Genomic DNA, 19703 nt, shown 5'->3' on the forward strand with positions numbered 1-19703 from the left:
ATACTACTCTGTGCCTTTCCAAAAGCCCCCTTAACGCAATGCAGGCCTTTTGAAGAAAAGTCACCTACGAAAGCTATTAAAGGGCCTCGATTGCTGCCGACTACGAGCGTGACGAGAGCGAGAGACGATTAACCTTCGAACAATGAACTCAACTTAATCGCAGTCACCATCCCTTCGTATATACTTACACTAATATTTATCTATATCTTCCCTAAACTGGGCACGATGCTGGTATTCGGTCTGGTTCTTCTACTCCCGTCAACTCCTATCCTCGACTGCAACAGCCCCACACTCCTCACCTGTATTATTGGCTCACCGGTGTCTCGGGTAGGAGGGTCAGTTGAGCATGCCGCGGCGGCAGATGAAGGGAGGTGTATACGAGTAGGCCCGAATACACGTCCTGCCTCGGAACAGGTTTGTCTGGACGGAGGTCGTTAGCGTACCGTAGCATACGCCTCTGACCGACGGCCTGGATCGTACCAGCACGTGCATTTGAGCAAGCTCGACGAGCCTCTCCGTCTCTCCCTCCCTTGTGTGACCAACGCTTCTGCGTCCTTGCAGCAGAACTGCTAGCTGGTGTAGTCACTAAACGGAAACGGACAATTGTATACAAAATCGACTTTCATAATTATACCGCTAAGTCGCAGTCGGGTAACAGTTTTTTGTGCAGTTTACTTTTTTAATTTAACAAACATATCGAGCTTCAAAATGATGTGTAGAATATTCGTGTTCATTGCCTATTTACCAAATGGCAAGCGTAAAATAATCCATAAATCGTTTTCCAGTACAAAATCGTTTTATTTTGTATGACTAGTACATAATAATGTAGTACATAAGGGTTTTTTAAATCCTTGCATATAGTAAACTCGAAATTTTAAAAGACATCTTTGGCAACAATTTGAGGCTCAATATATTTACCTAAATAAAAATTCAATCCAACATGTAAGAGAGTCATTTGCATGCGATCGAACAGTACGATTTTGAAAATAATTTTTGTATACAATTGTATGGTGAAAATTGCGCGTGCCTAAATACTTTTGAGCGGTAGTAGATGTATCAGCTATGTAGTAGTGACAGGCCTATGGAACTCTCCGCCCGAGCTCGGATTTATACCTACGACTCGCTTCCCGCTGGCGGTACTAAAGCTAGCCAGTTGGTTGCCATGCGCGCTCACGCACGCACGTCACCGCGCGCTATGCCAAAGTAATAATGTCTTCGTAACCAACAAATAACACCGCTTGTAGTGTGGATGGATGCAAAAACAACAACACAAATAAAAAATATCGTTTTTTCCTCTTTCGACAGATGAGGAAAAGTAAGTAGACATTCTCAATATAGGTACTTACACCTACTGTTATTATTTTTACGATAATTACAAGCTACGTAGGTACTATTAAATTGTTTTAAAAATGTAGAAAATGTTTTTTACGACACATTTATAGTTAGATGATTTTAATATTAATATGTTAAGACTCTCTGGCACCTCCAGGAAACTCAATGATACTATGTTATGTCACAATCTAGTTCAAATCGTTAAAAACTCAACTAGGCAAGTTAACGGTTCCAACTCCTGTATCGATCTCATATTTACAAACCAGAAAGAATATGTTCTCGTAATAAAGGACCATGGCATATCGGATCACAAAAGCGTTACATTTATAGTCCAAAGCCATACCTTGCAGACCTTTCAGAAACCCTGGCACAAGGAAAGTAGGATATTTAGTGACAAAAATATGTCTTCTTTTAGGCACGCATTAGCAGACGTCGATTGGGGTACTATAATATTAGATGGCATCAACATCAACCAAAATTATCAGTCATTTAGTGATAAACTGCAGAACATCTTAAACTCACATATACCTAAAAAAAGAATCAGACTATACACGTCGTCAAACACTAAAACTTGGCTAACTAAAGGCTTAAAAATATCATGCAAACATAAAAGACAGCTAAAAATCTTCGTTAACACAACAAGAAACCAGATAATTCACGATTTCTATAAAAAATATAAAAAAATGCTGAAAAAATGTATAAGAAAATCTAGTAAAATAAATTACGCAAACCAAATAAAAAAAACGAATAACAAAACAAAAACCATGTGGAGCATAATAAATAACATTACGCGAAGGAACAACGAACGACGATACAAAAACATGTCTTTACAAATTGACGATAAAATTTTAGAATCGCCCCAACTAGTAGCTGATGTTATCAACGAGCACTTTGCATCAGTGGGTGAGTCATCGCCGCTTGACGCCGCACGCGCAGGTTGCATAGACGCGCCCGCCGCGCCGCTACTCGGCCGTCCTGCCCTCACCTCTGTCACTAACTCCATATTTCTAAGTCCAATCACCGAATGCGAAACACTGAAACTAATTAAACAACTTAAGAACAAAAAGAGCTTCGGTACAGACGAATTACCGCCGGCATTAATAAAACTGTGCGCAAATGAATTAGCCTCGCCCTTAACACAATTAATAAACCAGTCGTTCGAAAACGGCACATTCCCAGACCAGCTGAAAATCTCTAAAATAAAACCAATTTTAAAACCAGGTGGTAAGGCAACAAATCCGAATCAATACCGTCCCATCGCATTACTACCGGCTATTTCAAAAAATTTCGAAAAAGCAATGTCCTATCGTGTGTATAACTTTCTCGAAAAATATAAAATATTCGACAAAAATCAGCACGGATTCAGAAAACACCACTCCACAACTTTAGCAATATTTAAATACATTAGAAAACTTTTAGAGCACATTGATGACAAGAAATACAGCATTGGATTACTTCTCGATATGACCAAAGCATACAATAAAGTGTCCCACGAAATACTCCTCTCAAAGTTGTATCAAATGGGAATACGAGGTACGACACACAGCTGGTTCAAAACATACCTAACAAATCGTGAACAATATGTACACATAGACCACTACAATCACGAAACCCGAGAAGTGACTGATATTGCCTCACAGAGACGCCGCACCACCTGTTCTTTGCCACAAGGAAGTATTTTAGCATGTACCCTATTTCTGGCATATATAAATGATTTGCCAAAATATCTAGATCCTAATGTGACTTGTGTAATGTTTGCCGACGACGTCTCCCTCTTATTCAGCGCTACAAACAGCACAGAATGTAACTCCCAACTTATTTCTATATTCAACACGGTTACAACATGGCTAGAACACCACAACCTTGAAGTAAATATAAAGAAAACGAAAATCATACAATTCAAACCCAAGCAGAAAAAACCTTTAGAGCTAAACCTATACATAAATAGCACCCAGATAGAGGAAGTCACAGAATTTAAATTGCTAGGAGTATTCATTGATTCCGGAGTGGACTGGAAGGCCCACGTACAAAGCGCGAAGACAAAACTAACAAAGTTTATCTACGCGCTTAACGTGATAAAATTGAATGCAGATTTTGAGTCTGCATTATCAGTATACTACGCGTACATATATTCGAGTCTCCGATATGGTGTGGTCTTATGGGGAGCCAGCACTGACGCTCACGACCTCTTTGTCCTGCCTCAAGAAATGTATACGAATCCTGGCAAATATACGGATCCCAAATAGTTGCCGTCCCTTTTTCAGACAATATGAGCTACTTACACTTCCGGCAATATACATAATGGAGGCCGTTATCTTCGCTAGAAAAACCCCGATCTATTTGAAGCTAAACTGGATACATACAAAACTAGAAGCCAGTATAGAAACAAACTAAAAATACCTAACTCAAAATTAGCCATCTATAGAAACGGGCCCCATTTTATGTGTATCCAAGTAGTAAACAAAATACCCGATGAGATCAAGTTGGAACCAGATGACAAACAGTTTCACAAAAAATTTAAAACTTTTCTCATACAGAAATGTTACTACTCAGTGGAGGAGCTTTTAAATGAGGAAACCTAGTCGCTGTAAGAGAAATTAACTATCAAGCATAGCAATTAAGCGAATATTGACATTGAATTTATTATTGTAATTATTTATACCTCATACATATACAAAAAATCTCTCTAACCAATTATTAATTCAATTATTAATTATAAATTATAGCATGCATGGCCTGTAAATGAAATTTAAATGTAATTTAGTAATAAGCTTGATATAAGACAATTTGTGTGCCCTGACAGGGCGTCATGGAAGCTTCCTGTATAACTTCAATAACATCTCATGTACATGACTTTTACAAATAAACAAATAGATATCTACCTAAGATACCTAAGTATTTGAAAGAAGCGTCGGCAACCCTAGCATTGTGTCGGTGCGCGCGGTGCGGGGAGCGGCGCGTTGAAGGTCACTCCATTGTAATGTTGCGTAGGTAAGTATCAAAACGGTGGGTATTTGCGTTTTCTTTTAGAGATAAGTATCTGTTCGTAAGAACTATCATATAATCTGTGGTAGTGATTTCGTAAATGAAAGGCCAGCAAAATCTTTCTGAACGATTTTTACAAGTCTACAAAAGTTTCAGGTTTGGCTGAAACTGAGTCAAAACCATACCTTCGGTTTCGGCAACCTATCCGGTTTCGGTCGGACACTATTTTAAAGGGGCCCACAGACTATCAGTCCGCCGGACGATATCGGCCTGTCAGTTGTTCGGAACTGTCAAATTTTTGTTCTAACTGACAGGCCGATATCGTCCGGCGAACTGATAGTCAGTGGGCCCCTTAACCAAGTACTGTTGTTTCAGATGACTCAAAACTGGCAGTGAGGTTAGTACTGGATATATTGTTTATATTACGAGTAAGTCTCGAAGATTAAGTGAGTAAACTCCTCCTCTCGCTCGTCACATTTTCCATTTTGTTCTGAATTAAACATAACAATAATAGAAATAGAGTAAATTTTATCTATTTATTGACCGTAACAAAGGGAGCCCTTTTTATAAAATCTCCTTGTGTTAATAACTTGCAGGCGATTGTTGTCAGTTTTTGTTCGCAATCGAAAGTCGTCGTTTTAGAAGTTTCAAGAATTCCAAATTTTGTTTTATATTGAATTTAATTGTTTAACTATATACTTGACAGATTGGCATATATGGCAGGCAACAGCCAACACAAAATATTGTATTTTATTCTGAGAATCATGAACTTGCTTGTATCCATAATTAACAATTCGGTCCTTATTACAAGCTTCTGCCCTCGACGTGGTTTCCTTAGAATCAGTACTTCCATGACCACTTCTATAGTATTCTACTCCCCTTTTAACCTCATTAAATGATGATATCCGTAATAGAAACTATCGTATGTCCTTTCCCGGGGTTCAATCACCATACCCAATTAATATAAACTGGTTCATCGATTTAAGCGTGAAGAGGTAACAGATAGACAGCATTTGAATTTATATTATTAGTGGCATATATAGTAGGATAACACGTATCTACCGTTAGGTATATGTATTTTGTTTTAACTGCAGGAGCAGAGACAGAGATCCATCCCCGCCTCACGTGGCTGCGCCGTCTAAACCTCATTTCAACGCATTCTCGGTTAGTAACGTACTATGTATGGATTTAATTTAAAGCACGCATTAAATGCATGATCCGTAAGTAGTTCGGGTTTGTCGACCTGCAGGGGTATTATTGATGGTTTTATACACGTGAAAAAAATAACTGTCACTTTTTAACACCGCCGGATAGAAAGTGACGGACACAGTTTTATCACGCTGCACGTCTCGTCGACAAAAACAACCATCATATGTGACGTTTTCAACCAAAAGGTACCACATTGTCGGTTGTCGATAAGGTTGATTTCAAATTGAAGGTACATGAAAAAGGGCCTTATTGACAACCGACAATAAGTACCCTTTTCGTTGAGAATGGCACATATACTTACTGTCGTCGGTAGCGGTGGATTTGTACCTACGTTGGTGACATTTTCGTGTAGTTAACCATGTATTAAATTCACTCGTATATTTATCGCCAGCGACTAATCCGGTGCTATGTCATATTATTAGCCTAGTTTTGAAACTTTACTTAAGTATTTATAATTTATCAGGCTTTAGATAATTAATAATAATGTGTCATTCGCAGCGACCGGGCCGGCGTCAGGAGCGGCGCGGCGCATCGTTGGAGTCCCTGTCGGACATCAGCGACGAGCAGGAGCCACGGCGGCGCCCCGAGCACCCGCGCGGCCGCCCCGAGCACCCGCACGACCGCGAGCGCGATCCGCCCAGGTCACATACTAATGATAACTACCCACTCAAGCCCTTCAATCTGTGCACGACTGACACCAGCGACCAGCGTTCAAGACACACCAGTACTCTAATATTGTATTGGATTACTGATAACAATGTTCTTATGTATTAGCTTAGCACCCTTGCATATAAAAATGTGCTAAGGCATATGGCAGTATTGTCGTTTGTTCTATAGAATACATGGCAAAATTGTATTTTAAAATTGTTCCATGGAAGTAACAAGGTACAAGCGTGCATGGCTATTACTGGCGCGTTTAGAACGACGCCAACAGCGGCGATGGAGGTACTATTAGACCTCCCGCCGCTACACCTAGTGATACAACCTGAGGCGCGGAAATCGTTACACAGGCTGGCTTTGACAGGCCTCTGGAGCGATAGCAAGCCAAAGACTAAACATACAACTATGTTTGTACATGGAATGTGACAATTTCATGAAAAGGATTACGAATATGGGCTGCGATAAGATGCAACCCAAGTTTGTGTTCCGTAAGAATTTTAATGTTAAAGTTCCAACAAGGGCTGAATGGACCGAAGGTCTTCAAGCACCAATGTCTGATGAAAATGACATCATATGGTACACAGACGGGTCCAAGACAGATTCTGGTACTGGGGCAGGCATTTATGCAAATGACTTTAGTAGTAGCATAAGCATGGGCAATTACGCCACTGTCTTCCAAGCCGAGACATACGCTATAATTGCCTGTGTACATGAGAATATAGTTAGGCAAACCCAAGTGAAGAATATCTATATACTCAGCGACAGTCAAGCTGCACTCAAAGCGCTTAAGGCGCCCAGAGTGGACTCTAGACTGGTATAGAATGGCATCCAAGCTCTGAACAAGCTTGGAAGGCAAAACAAAGTGCAACTGGTATGGATCCCAGGGCACGAGGGATTCATAGGCAATGAAAATGCAGATGAACTTGCCAGAGCCGGATCTGCAAACAACACGAATTATTAAACTAGTGGATGTGAAATGACTCCTATTTAGTATGAAAACCAGTGTCGCTAAACTCACACATTCATAGCCACGTTAAAATATGTCACACACTTACAAAATTGCTCTGATTCGTAGCAACTTTCCATACCAAAAGGTTATTACCGGTGGACATTTCTCGAACGAATATCAACTGTAGGCTACATGAGTGACGGTTTAAAATATAATGTCAAAGCTATATGACATACGACTCTTTCATTATCTCATTCATCTCACAAAAGCTCGCTCAACGTTCACCTAATACAACTACTTAACACCAGATGGCGTTATTTTATATAATTTTAAAATCACTTACTTATTACAGGCGAGAAAAGGGCTAAAAAACCAGTATAAGTAAGGTCTAATTAAGCATGGTTTGTTACGGATCTCACGGTCACGTTACACTGGTGTTTTCGGGATCTCTACACGCCTGCGAGTAGCTAACCGTTGGAACTTCTTTCCATTCGACGATATAGGGAGGGGACAGTGTAATCGGAGTGTTTTATCGATATTTGTGTGTTCAGTTAGGTATTGATATTTCATTACCGTATGTTTTAACACATTTAGATGATACTTTATTTATGATTATAATATAGGTAGTGATAATCGTGATTGTATGAAAAATAATATGTAGTAAAGTACAACAAATATCTAACTAGAAATTTGTTTCTTATTAATTGACCAACTAGGTTGTTAATGTGATCATTAAATATATCTTAAAGTCAAACAGATAAAATCATAGTTCTTTAAACGTCTATTAACTCGGTATTGCTGTTATTTTGTAATCACAAATCTGCAATTACTTACATAGGTAAGTATTCGTCTTTAACAATATATTTACTTGTAGCAGCATTTAAGGCCAATCTAGACGGGACAACCTGATTAAATTGTCAAATTAATTGTATGGTGTGAAAGCATACATGAAACTGGCTCATCGATCCCACTTGATTTGATTGTAAGATTGTGACCTATCAAATCAGGAAGGGGGGCGGCAAAATTCCAATATTTGACGCTAGTTTGCGTGGTACGGAACACTTTTTATAATTATTTAGTGAGCCCGAATGTCACTAATAGTTACTAAATTAGTAACTAAGTTTTAGGCATGTCGACGCTAGATGAGATGTATGGCAATTTTATCCCCAGAAATCTTTCTATAAGAAATGCTCCTAGCAAATGGTGCTATATTTTTGCGGAAACTAATTTTCTTGCCCAGTAGCATTGATCCATTTATTTTTAATATCGGCATCTTGTGGTAACCTACAATAATTAATAATAAAGAAATAGAAAATATAAAACGTTTATTCGTGGCACATTGCATGCATTGTACGCATAAGTGCATTAAGTACCTAGTCTAATTATATTAACGATGAAAATATGATGGGTGTAAAAAACAAAAACGTATGTAAAGGAATACGAAGGTTTGAAAGGTTGCCATGAAATGACCCCGACATAACTTAGTGCTTGATGACCAGAGCTGCCATATTTACTAAGACATTGATTATCCCAAATAATAATTAGAAACGTGTCTAAAATAATAATTGATTTGATTGTAAGATTGTGACCTATCAAATCAGGAAGGGGGGCGGCAAAATTCCAATATTTGACGCTAGTTTGCGTGGTACGGAACACTTTTTATAATTATTTAGTGAGCCCGAATGTCACTAATAGTTACTAAATTAGTAACTAAGTTTTAGGCGTGTCGACGCTAGATGAGATGTATGGCAATTTTATCCCCAGAAATCTTTCTATAAGAAATGCTCCTAGCAAATGGTGCTATATTTTTGCGGAAACTAATTTTCTTGCCCAGTAGCATTGATCCATTTATTTTTAATATCGGCATCTTGTGGTAACCTACAATAATTAATAATAAAGAAATAGAAAATATAAAACGTTTATTCGTGGCACATTGCATGCATTGTACGCATAAGTGCATTAAGTACCTAGTCTAATTATATTAACGATGAAAATATGATGGGTGTAAAAAACAAAAACGTATGTAAAGGAATACGAAGGTTTGAAAGGTTGCCATGAAATGACCCCGACATAACTTAGTGCTTGATGACCAGAGCTGCCATATTTACTAAGACATTGATTATCCCAAATAATAATTAGAAACGAGTCTAAAATAATAATTGATTTGATTGTAAGATTGTGACCTATCAAATCAGGAAGGGGGGCGGCAAAATTCCAATATTTGACGCTAGTTTGCGTGGTACGGAACACTTTTTAGAATTATTTAGTGAGCCCGAATGTCACTAATAGTTACTAAATTAGTAACTAAGTTTTAGGCGTGTCGACGCTAGATGAGATGTATGGCAATTTTATCCCCAGAAATCTTTCTATAAGAAATGCTCCTAGCAAATGGTGCTATATTTTTGCGGAAACTAATTTTCTTGCCCAGTAGCATTGATCCATTTATTTTTAATATCGGCATCTTGTGGTAACCTACAATAATTAATAATAAAGAAATAGAAAATATAAAACGTTTATTCGTGGCACATTGCATGCATTGTACGCATAAGTGCATTAAGTACCTAGTCTAATTATATTAACGATGAAAATATGATGGGTGTAAAAAACAAAAACGTATGTAAAGGAATACGAAGGTTTGAAAGGTTGCCATGAAATGACCCCGACATAACTTAGTGCTTGATGACCAGAGCTGCCATATTTACTAAGACATTGATTATCCCAAATAATAATTAGAAACGTGTCTAAAATAATAATTTATTACCGAACCAAACATCAAACTTGAAATATCGTAACTTTAACTTTATCGATATAAATATCGACATTGCGCAGCATCTGAGTAGCGAAGTTATTTGACATTTAAGATAGCGAATATTCCAGATAAACGTAAAGAATAGTGATAAAGGATTGTGAACTCTAAGTTCTAACTGATAAAATATAGATTTACTTAACGAACATTCGTAAATAATGCAAAATAAACAGATTTTTCGTATTTATTGGATTATATTTAAATAAATAACCACCGGTGATAGGAAATACCTCCACGTGAAAGATTTTTTAAACCGTTGTGATTTCTGCAGCTTAATACTGCACAATACGGCATTTTAAATTTAATTATCAATTTTTGTTAGACGAGCGTACGTACGACGTGAATGTCATTCGAGCATGAAGTTTACACAACAACTAAGCATAGTCTGTGCATAAAGTGAGTCGGTCGCTACTAACTGTCGGATAGACGGGAACGCCCACTTGCCATCTCCATCCTACTCCGTGGCAAACAACCTTATAGGTCCGAAACCATTCGTGGGGCTGTCACAGGGAACCATCACAACGGCTATCAAAGACCTTACTAAGACCAAACACCAGGAAGAATGGGACAGTCTGACGGGTCTAAAGCACTCAAAGCTCTTTATACAAGGGGTAGACTCTGGTTGGAGCAAAAAGCTTTGGTAACTTAGCGAACGGCAACTCCAAATAATAACGGGGGTGTTTACTGGCCATTATGGGGTCAAGGGAATCCTGGCCAAGATGGGGCACGCTGACAACACCGATTGTCGTATGTGTGGCGAAGAGGAAGAGACAATAGAACACCTGATGTGTGAATGTCACGCCCTCGCCAGACAAAGAATGAAGGACTTTGGAACATTCTATCTGGAACCAAAGGAATTCAAAACGCTACCCATAAGGTCCATCATCCGGCATATGGAGATGGTGGGGAAAGCTCTTGAGTAGCGGACGGATCTTTCCTAGGGGGTAACTGCACAAAAGATCCCTATGGGTCGAAGTGTATCCGTAAGGGCCCCCGAAATTATAAGATAAGATAAGATGACAAGGTACAAGCAAAAAGCAAATAGTATTTATTTGCAACCAATAAGGTTTTCCGAGCTGCAGGTGTGGTGAAAATATATCGGGATAGGACAAATGTCAAAATCTCGAGAAATGGCTAAATTCGGTGGGTATGTTTCCATCTCCAGACCATTTTACGTTTGAGGACCTCGAGCTACTGCCGGCTTCTTGGAAAACTCTTCTATTCCGTAAGAAATTCGGCATTCACTCTAAATATATGTAGTATATACGCACTCTATGATTCAGGGCAACATTGTTATTACATACAAATTTAATTTCAGGTTTCTTCTCGATATTTTGACTGCGAATCCCTGACTGATACGTGTAAGTTATTACATTGTGATGATTTTAGGGCGTTTCCAAAAAAAAGCCTGATTCTTACAGATCCTGATCTTTTTGGGCTCTTCCAATTCAGAATCACTGGCATATTCAATCTTGATGCCAAAAAAATGACCCATTTTGTTGGAAATTTTAGTTTCCACTAGGTACGTCACGCACATACAAGTGATTTTTAGAGTTCCGTACCCAAAGGGTAAAAACGGGACCCTATTACTAGACTCCGCTGTTCGTCTGTCCGTCTGTCTGTCTGTCACCAGGCTGTATCTCATGAACCGTGATAGCTAGACAGTTGAAATTTTCACAGATGATGTATTTCTGTTGCCGCTATAACAACAAATACTGAAAATACGGAACCCTCGGTGCGCGAGTCCGACTCGCACTTGGCTGGTTTTTTTAACGGGACTTAATGGAACGGACATTTTGGGAATTTTTTTTTAATGATAGGATGGAGAATGCTGATGATGCTGAGTAGAATGAGAAATTTTCTTTGGCAAACTCTCTGTAACGTCGTTTGCAAAGGGTTGGCTAAAATACTAGTACGTAAATTGTTAAAAATGGTGTGATGTACGGAACCCCTGGACCGCGAGTCCGACTCTCACTTGGCCGGTTTTTTCCATGGTGGAACAAAGTGAGACAATAGTTATTTGTGCAACAAGAGAGGAAAGTTGATTTTTCTTGCGAGTGTTTATTTTGAGTCCCGGGAAAGCGAAAGATTCTATAATTGAATTACGAGCGAAGCGAGATGTAAAATAACTTTGCTCTCGTGTTGCACACATAATGTTTCACCTCAGTAGTGAGAACATATTAAAGGTTAAAATGTATTTCGAATTACAAAGCATAAACAGAAAAAAAAAGTATCATAATATGTACGATACGATAAGATACGATACGATACGATACGAAACGAGACCGGACCGGACCGGACCGGACCGGACCGTACCGTGCCATACCATAAAAAAAATGTAATAAAAGTATGAAGTTCATGGCCTTCACTAAATTAAAAAGCTACATTGTTTTACTCCCTGGAGTGAGGAAAGTCGCACTTTCCTCACTCCAGGGAGTGACGAAAGTAGGCTTGTTCGAGCTGCTGAGGTGAAAAATTGTTTTATTTTGTTCTATTGCGTCACTGCCATCACTGGCAAGCAAAGTTAGTAGTACTAATTTTGTTCTATAGAACTACATATGTAGGTACTAACTTAGTACCTAAATATGTAGTTCTATAGAACAAAATGGGAATAAAAATGCTGTTTTCTACCATGACATCAGTGTTCTATGGAACAAATGAGAATCACTCGAAAATATCCGTTTATTACATATTTTAACGCCAAACGTCAACGTGGTACAGAAAAACGTAACGTCGCTTTATACAGGGGGGAGCGGGAATCAAAAATCTTCAAAAATTGCGTTACGTAATATTTGAACGCCCCCAAGAAAAACACAACAGATTTGTACCGTAAAGGGCAAGAACGCATGGAAAAATCATTAAAACATTATATTTATACTTTAAAATGCCAAATCGAGTAGTTCCATTTGTAAGGAAATCGTCACCGCAAGGCGCTAAATTTTTTTCACGAAAAAATGTATGAATGTACGAACTTTAAAGTGAATATTTTCCAGAATGAAGAATAAATGGGCTACATTGTCCAACTTTATTTAGTGCAACTTAAAGAGATGCATATTTATATGTATTAATCGCCGATTCTTACACTTGCCCGTTGTTACTTGCCGATCGTCGCCGGTCGGCCTTAAAGATAAAAATTATTCAATGCATAATTGTAAATATTAGGGGCAAATACGAACACCAACGGCCGCGTTACGAGCCTTACCCGGACAAGCGGCGGACCAGCCCGTACCGCTCGCGCTTCGCCATCCGGAACTCCCCCGCGGAGAAGCCTCGTCCGAGCGACAAGGTACGCCAGCGGCACTAACCTATTGATAACTATAGTCTTGTTGAATTTTAATCTAGTGTGGTATGTTAGTTTATACTGTCTATGTTTACGGCTTATTACAGTCAGGCTAAGATAACGAACTAGTCTGCAGCGATTGTTATAGCGATAGCGCACACGTGCAAGTTTATTTTGAACGTCAAATGTCTATGTAATTATGAAAAACAATATGGATTATTATGAATATACGAATATGAAATTATGACGTTGAAATAATACTTGCACGTATTAGGCCAAGCAATAAAAAGGTATATATAGAGGGAAATGATTGGAACAGAAATTTTAACTTCGTAACTTTGTTTGGACTAGTTGGGAGGTGAACATATCAAAAGTCCCCGCCCGTAGCCTCTGAGCCGGGAGGAGAGGGGGTTTTGAAGGTCCCATTTTTTGGTTTTTCACTTTTATCTTGGGAACTTTGCGTCTTAGCGACATGACTAAGTGGTCATGCCGAAAGCTGATTAAATTTGCTATTTAATTTAGTCAAGTTTTTCGATATCTTGGATAGTTTTCGGGATATCTTCTCATGAAAGTTTATTTTGGGGCTCTCAATTTTATCTTGACATCTTCATCAGTGAAGCTACTATTTCATGTTTGGTATCGTTTTCGTATAAATCGGGAGTGCCAAATACATTTATGGTATCATATTCACACAAACACGGCCTAATAGCTTTACTGATATGAGTATATCAAGATAAAATTGAGAGCCATAAATAAACTTTCAAGAGCGGATATCTCAAAAACTATTAAAGATATCGAAAACGTTGACTAAATAAAACTTGTAACTAATTAAATCAACTTTCTTTTTGTATAACTTGTCCATGTCGCTAAGATGCATAGTTTTCGAGATAGGTACAATCGAAAAACCGAAAAATGGGACCTTCAAACCCCCCTCTCCCTCCCGGCTCAAGGGCTACGGCCGAGGACTTTTTATATGTTCATCTCCTAACTAGTCTAAACAAAGTTACCAAGTCAAGAATTGTGTTCAAGCTATAACTATAACTATTTGTTTCGTTTGTTTCGTTTCTTCCCAGAACGTGCAGAATGTGGAATGAGTTGCCTCCTGAGGTATTTCCTTTGTGCTACGACATGGGATTCTTCAAGAAGCGGGTATTTAGGGTTCTCAAGGGTCGGCAATGCTTAAGTGGCTCCTGTGATGTTGCTTACGTCCATGGGCGACGATAACTGCTTCCCATCAGGCGGCTCGTCTGCTCGTTTGCTGAATATCACATAAAAAAAAAAAAAATTGAGCATTCGTTGGTAGCCTGACCTATATGTGCTATAAATATTCTGCTGCAGAGTTATCTGGGTCTGGCTCTAGGACCCTTTAAACTTGTTACCTACTTTTGTGTTTAGGAATTAGCTTATTAAAGTTAAATAGTATATATTACAGTTTTGAATGATTCACGGTTAGTTTCACTAGACTTATATTGACCGGGATATAGACCGTGATTACCTTTTGTATTATTTGTGAGCTCCCGATATTTCGACGCAGTTACATGCATCATGTTCACGGGTGACTAAAGATAGCGGGTGGGAAAGGTAATCACGGTCTATATCCCGGTCAATATAAGTCTAGTAAATAGTATATATTATCATATTAAAGCCAGAAAACTAGATATTGTTAATATACCCTCCGGTTTGTTCGTTAAACAGCAAAGAGCACCGAACTACGCATACAAGCTAAAGCTCGCTGAAGATAAACGCATGATCGCTGAAGAGTCGGCGCAGAAAACCCTCGCCTACCACGAGAAGAACCCGGAGAAGCATCCACTCTACCCCGAGGAGTGGAAGAAATTCTGGAACAGGCGGTATAAAGAAATACAAGCTGGTCAGTACCTACCTACCTACAACCTATCGCCGTGTGTACAGTCAGAAAGCAGCAGAAGCTGCTGAGGTTAAATGATTTATACCTACTTACACGCACTTACGTAACGTAACGTAAATTATGCTCTTAGAAATATTGTCATTTTGAACGCCGCGCCCGCTTAAAGCTACTTCTGCTGGCTCTACTACGCTCAAACACATACGCAAATTTCGTTTGTTGAATACGTTTTTACAATTGTTTACAGAGGGCAAGGATCCGTCTAAACACGATTTTAAGCCAGAATGGATAGTATTTTGGACGGCGCGCATGAAAGAATTGCACGATGCCGAATTGAAGGTGGTAGTTAACGAAATATACCGAAAACTTTGTATCTCACCTCCCGACATGAGACCGCGGTCGCCCGAGCTGAAGGCGAAGTCGATGGAGCGGCGTAGGTCTCCGGAGCCCAGGCGCCGCTCGCCGCCCAAGCGTCGCTCGCCCGACCCGCGCCGCCGGGAGCCTCACTTCGAGCCGCGCCGCAAGTCGCCCGCCCGCCGCGTGTCCCCGGACCCGCGCCTTCACCGCAGGTCAGACTATTCACACCAAACGAAGTTATTGTAATATTTAGAGAGGTAGTCTTAACAAAAATTAATATTGATTTTGTATCACGCAGAAACGTCTGCGAACGACGCTATTAAGCTTAGAAATAAATTAAAAGTAAAAAAAAAACACTGTCTTGGGTGGGACTTGAACCCACGACCACTGGATCACTAGTACAGTGCTCTACCATCTGAGCCACTAAGACCGTAATCAATGCAGCGAATATTTCAATATTTAATTAATATATATGTATAATATTTTATTTTGTAAGAAGCAGACGTTTCCGCTTGATACAAAATTAATTTAGTATGGGATAGCGCATCGTAACTGGTAAATTTCCAATATAGTTTAAGATACGTTATATATGGTCTGATGGATGAAACTTATATTTTATGAAAGAAAATATGTTCCTGAATATAAATAAATAGGGTTGCCTAATGACATATGGTCAAGGCTATTTGAAAATAATTTTTTTTCTTCAAATTTCACCGATTTGTCTGACGAACGAAATAAGTTCCAATGGAAAGTATATAACTTCTACAACATGAATAAATTAGGTTGCCTATGTTTTTCCGGTCACTATTATGAGGTTGCCGTGTTTAAACAGGTGAGTTAAAATCGATAATTGCACCCATCTGTCTGACGCTTGAATTATATATCAAAATAATCGTAATTTTATCGCGAATACAATGGTATAGAGTTGCCTGCAAAAATCCGGTCACAAATAAGGGTTGCCAGGCTTTTATAGAAAATAAGAAGGAAAGACTTTTAGCGATAACTCAAAAACGGCTTAACTGATCTCGATTGTTTTAACTATTTTCGAATGTGTTTATTAATCACTATTTTTGTGATTTTTTTCATAATTTTTGGATCAATGGTTCAAAAGTTAGAAGGAAAAACCCTTTTTTTTTCTAAATAATTATTTCCGAAACGATTCACTTTATCAAAAAATGTTGTTCAAAGTCCCCTATTTAATTTGAAAGACCTATCCAACGACACCCCACACCATAGGGTTGAAACGATAAAAAATTGTCACACACATTTTGTTTCTTTCCAAGCGATTATTTCCGAAAATATTCACTTTATCAAAAAATGTTTTTCTAAAACCCCTATTTATTTTAAAAGACCTATCCAACGACATCCCACATCATAAGGTTGAAATGAAACAAAAAATCCTTACATACATTTTGTTTCTTTCGAAGGGATTATTTCCGAAAATATTCACTTCATCTAAAATTGATTATTGAAGACCCCTATTCATTTTTAAAAGGCCTATCCAACAATATCCGGTACTATAGTTGAAACGATTTTTTTAATACATATTTTGTTCTTTTAGGAAATAATCTCCTAAAATATTCACTTTATCCCTATGTTGTGGGATGTCATTAGATAGGTATTTTAAAATGAATAGGGGTTTTGAACAAACATTTTTTGATAAGGTTACTATTTTCGAAAATAATCGCTTCTAAAGGAACAAAATATATGTAAAAAATTTTTTTCGTTTCAACCCTATAGTGCCGGATATTTGTTGGATAGGTCTTTTAAAATGAATACGGGTCTTCAATAATCAATTTTATATAAAGTGAATATTTTCGGAAATAATCCCTTCGAAAGAAAAAATGTATCTAAGGATTTTTTTTTTTTCATTTCAAACCTACAGTGCCGGGTATTGTTGGATCGGTCTTTTAAAATGAATAGGGGTTTTCAAAATTAAATTGTTGATAAAGTGAATATTTTCGGAAATAATCGCCTCGAAAGAAACAAAATGTATGTAAGGATTTTTTGTTTCGTTTCAGCCCTATGATGTGGGATGTCGTTAGATAGGTCTTTTAAAATAAATAGGGGTTATAGAAAAACATTTTTTGTTTAAGGGAATATTTTCGGAAATAATCGCTTTGAAAGAAACAAAATGTGTGTGACAATTTTTATCGTTTCAACCCTATGGTGTGGAGTGTCGTTGGATAGGTCTTTCAAAATAAATAAAGGTGACTGTCCATTTATAACTGCCGCTGCATTACTGTTGCGACGTTACCGCGGTGCAGCACTAGTGCAGCAGCGGGCTGCAGCTGTTGCGGCGTGCAGTCGCAACAGCGTTCGTTGACGGCTTGTCAATGTCAAGTCATATAATGTCAGACGTACAAATAAAATACTAATTTACTTTTGTATGTATTTTTTACGAGAAGAAGCGAGTGACGATAATGCTTTCTACAATAGTCAGAGTCCGACGAACGCACCTAAGCAATATTAATAAAAAATCCGATATTTATTGGTGATCGTTTATTCAGGGAATATTGCCGATTAAATGAAAAGCAATTCAACATTGAATGAGACTTAATAGTTGACGAAATATAACCAAACTCCTCAAATGAAATTAATGCAGAGCAAAAATATTATTCTTAACATTAAGGTAAGATCACATTGTGAAATTTTCTTCCCCATCCTCTTGCCTGAATGCGTGACCACACTGCGATATATGGCGACTGTACCATCGGGATTGTTTATCCGTGGGTGTAATAAGCTCCTTAGAACGTAGTGGTTATATCCTCTTTGCTTAGAACTACTAATATCTGTGACCAAAGACATTTCAGTGCAGGTGACAGATTTGACGTGCGGTCTGCAGCCGCAGTAGCAATAATACACCAAATACGCAAAAATGGCCATGCTACGTGCAGTCGGTCTTGTCATTCATTTTATTATGGAAATTGACAATAACACCGACGTGTCGGAGCAGTAGTGCAGCTGCGGTCGGGAAAACGTTAAAATCACCATATTACGTGCAGTCGATATCGTCATTCATTTTACTATGGAAATTGACAATAACACCGACGCGTTCAGGCCGCTGCAGTAGTGTCGGTGCAGTCGCGCAGCTGCGGTCAGAAATGGACTGTCACCTTAAGGGTCTTTGAACAACATTTTTTGATAAAGTGGATCATTTTGGAAATAATTATTTAGAAAGAAAAAAAAGAGTTTTTCCTTCTAACTTTTGAACCATTCATCCAAAAATTATGAAAAAAACCACAAAAATAGTGATTAATAAACACATTCGAAAGTAGTTAAAACAATCGTGATCAGTTAAGTCGTTTTTGGGTTATCGCTAAAAGTCTCCTTCTTATTTTCTTTAAAAGCCTGGCAACCCTTATTTCTGACCGGATTTTTGCAGGCAACCCTATACCATTGTATTCGCAATAAAATCACCATTATTTTGATATATAATTCAAGCGTCAGACAGATGGGTGCAATTATCGATTTTAACTCACCTGTTTAAACACGGCAACCTCATAATAGTGACCGGAAAAAAAAGGCAACCTAATTTATTCATGTTGTAGAAGTTGTATACTTTCCATTGGAACTTATTCCGTTCGTCAGACAAATCGGTGAAATTTGAAGAAAAAAAAATATTTTCAAAAATTTATTAAAAATAGCCTTGACCATATTTCTTTAGGCAACCCAATTTATTTATGTTCAAGAACATATTTTCTTTCATAAAATATAAGTTTCATCCGTCAGACGTATGGGTGAAGGTCGACCATATATAACGTATCTCCTACTAATATGACTTGGAACTCCGACGGTAGCCGTTTAAGAAGTGTAGTGTAACACTCTTACGGTAGATGTCGCTAGTCGCTAGAGCCACCCTAATGGCTTATACAGGGTGACCTTAGCCATTGGACAAATCCTGAAATCCCACGTAGGGTTACTTCTCAGGAATGCTCTAACGTTAATATTTTTATATTAAAACAAAACATTAAAAAAAATTTTTTCAAACAAAAATTAATTCCAATGATCGACAACAAAAAGAAATATACTGTATAAATCATAAGCAGTGTTTTTGACAACGTTTTCGAAAATGTGCGGCAATAATGACATTTGTCAAAAGTCAGAATCTTATTAATGTCATAAATAAAAAATATAATAAGGTCGAAGAAGGTTTCATACTATTTTTTACCTCAATAGCGATTAACACATACAGGTTGTTAACACTCTCAGCGCCACGTGGGCCGCCGGCGGCCCACAAATTTTCGAATACAGTAGGCCA

The 19703-nt window shown here is 38.2% G+C and overlaps 1 protein-coding gene across 1 annotated transcript in view; it reads left to right on the top strand.

The window, feature by feature from the left end:
- Positions 1-19703, top strand: part of LOC134754818 (uncharacterized protein CG7065-like) — a 156234-nt gene that overhangs the window by 74892 nt on the left and 61639 nt on the right. The window contains exons 9-14 of the mRNA XM_063691206.1: positions 4693-4714; positions 5412-5481; positions 6025-6167; positions 13104-13227; positions 14917-15091; positions 15333-15654. Of these exons, the coding sequence (XP_063547276.1) occupies positions 4693-4714; positions 5412-5481; positions 6025-6167; positions 13104-13227; positions 14917-15091; positions 15333-15654 (856 nt within the window). The remainder of the gene's footprint in view (positions 1-4692; positions 4715-5411; positions 5482-6024; positions 6168-13103; positions 13228-14916; positions 15092-15332; positions 15655-19703) is intronic.

This window comes from Cydia strobilella, chromosome Z (assembly GCF_947568885.1).
Source record: "Cydia strobilella chromosome Z, ilCydStro3.1, whole genome shotgun sequence".
NCBI classification, from domain to species: Eukaryota; Metazoa; Arthropoda; class Insecta; order Lepidoptera; family Tortricidae; genus Cydia; species Cydia strobilella.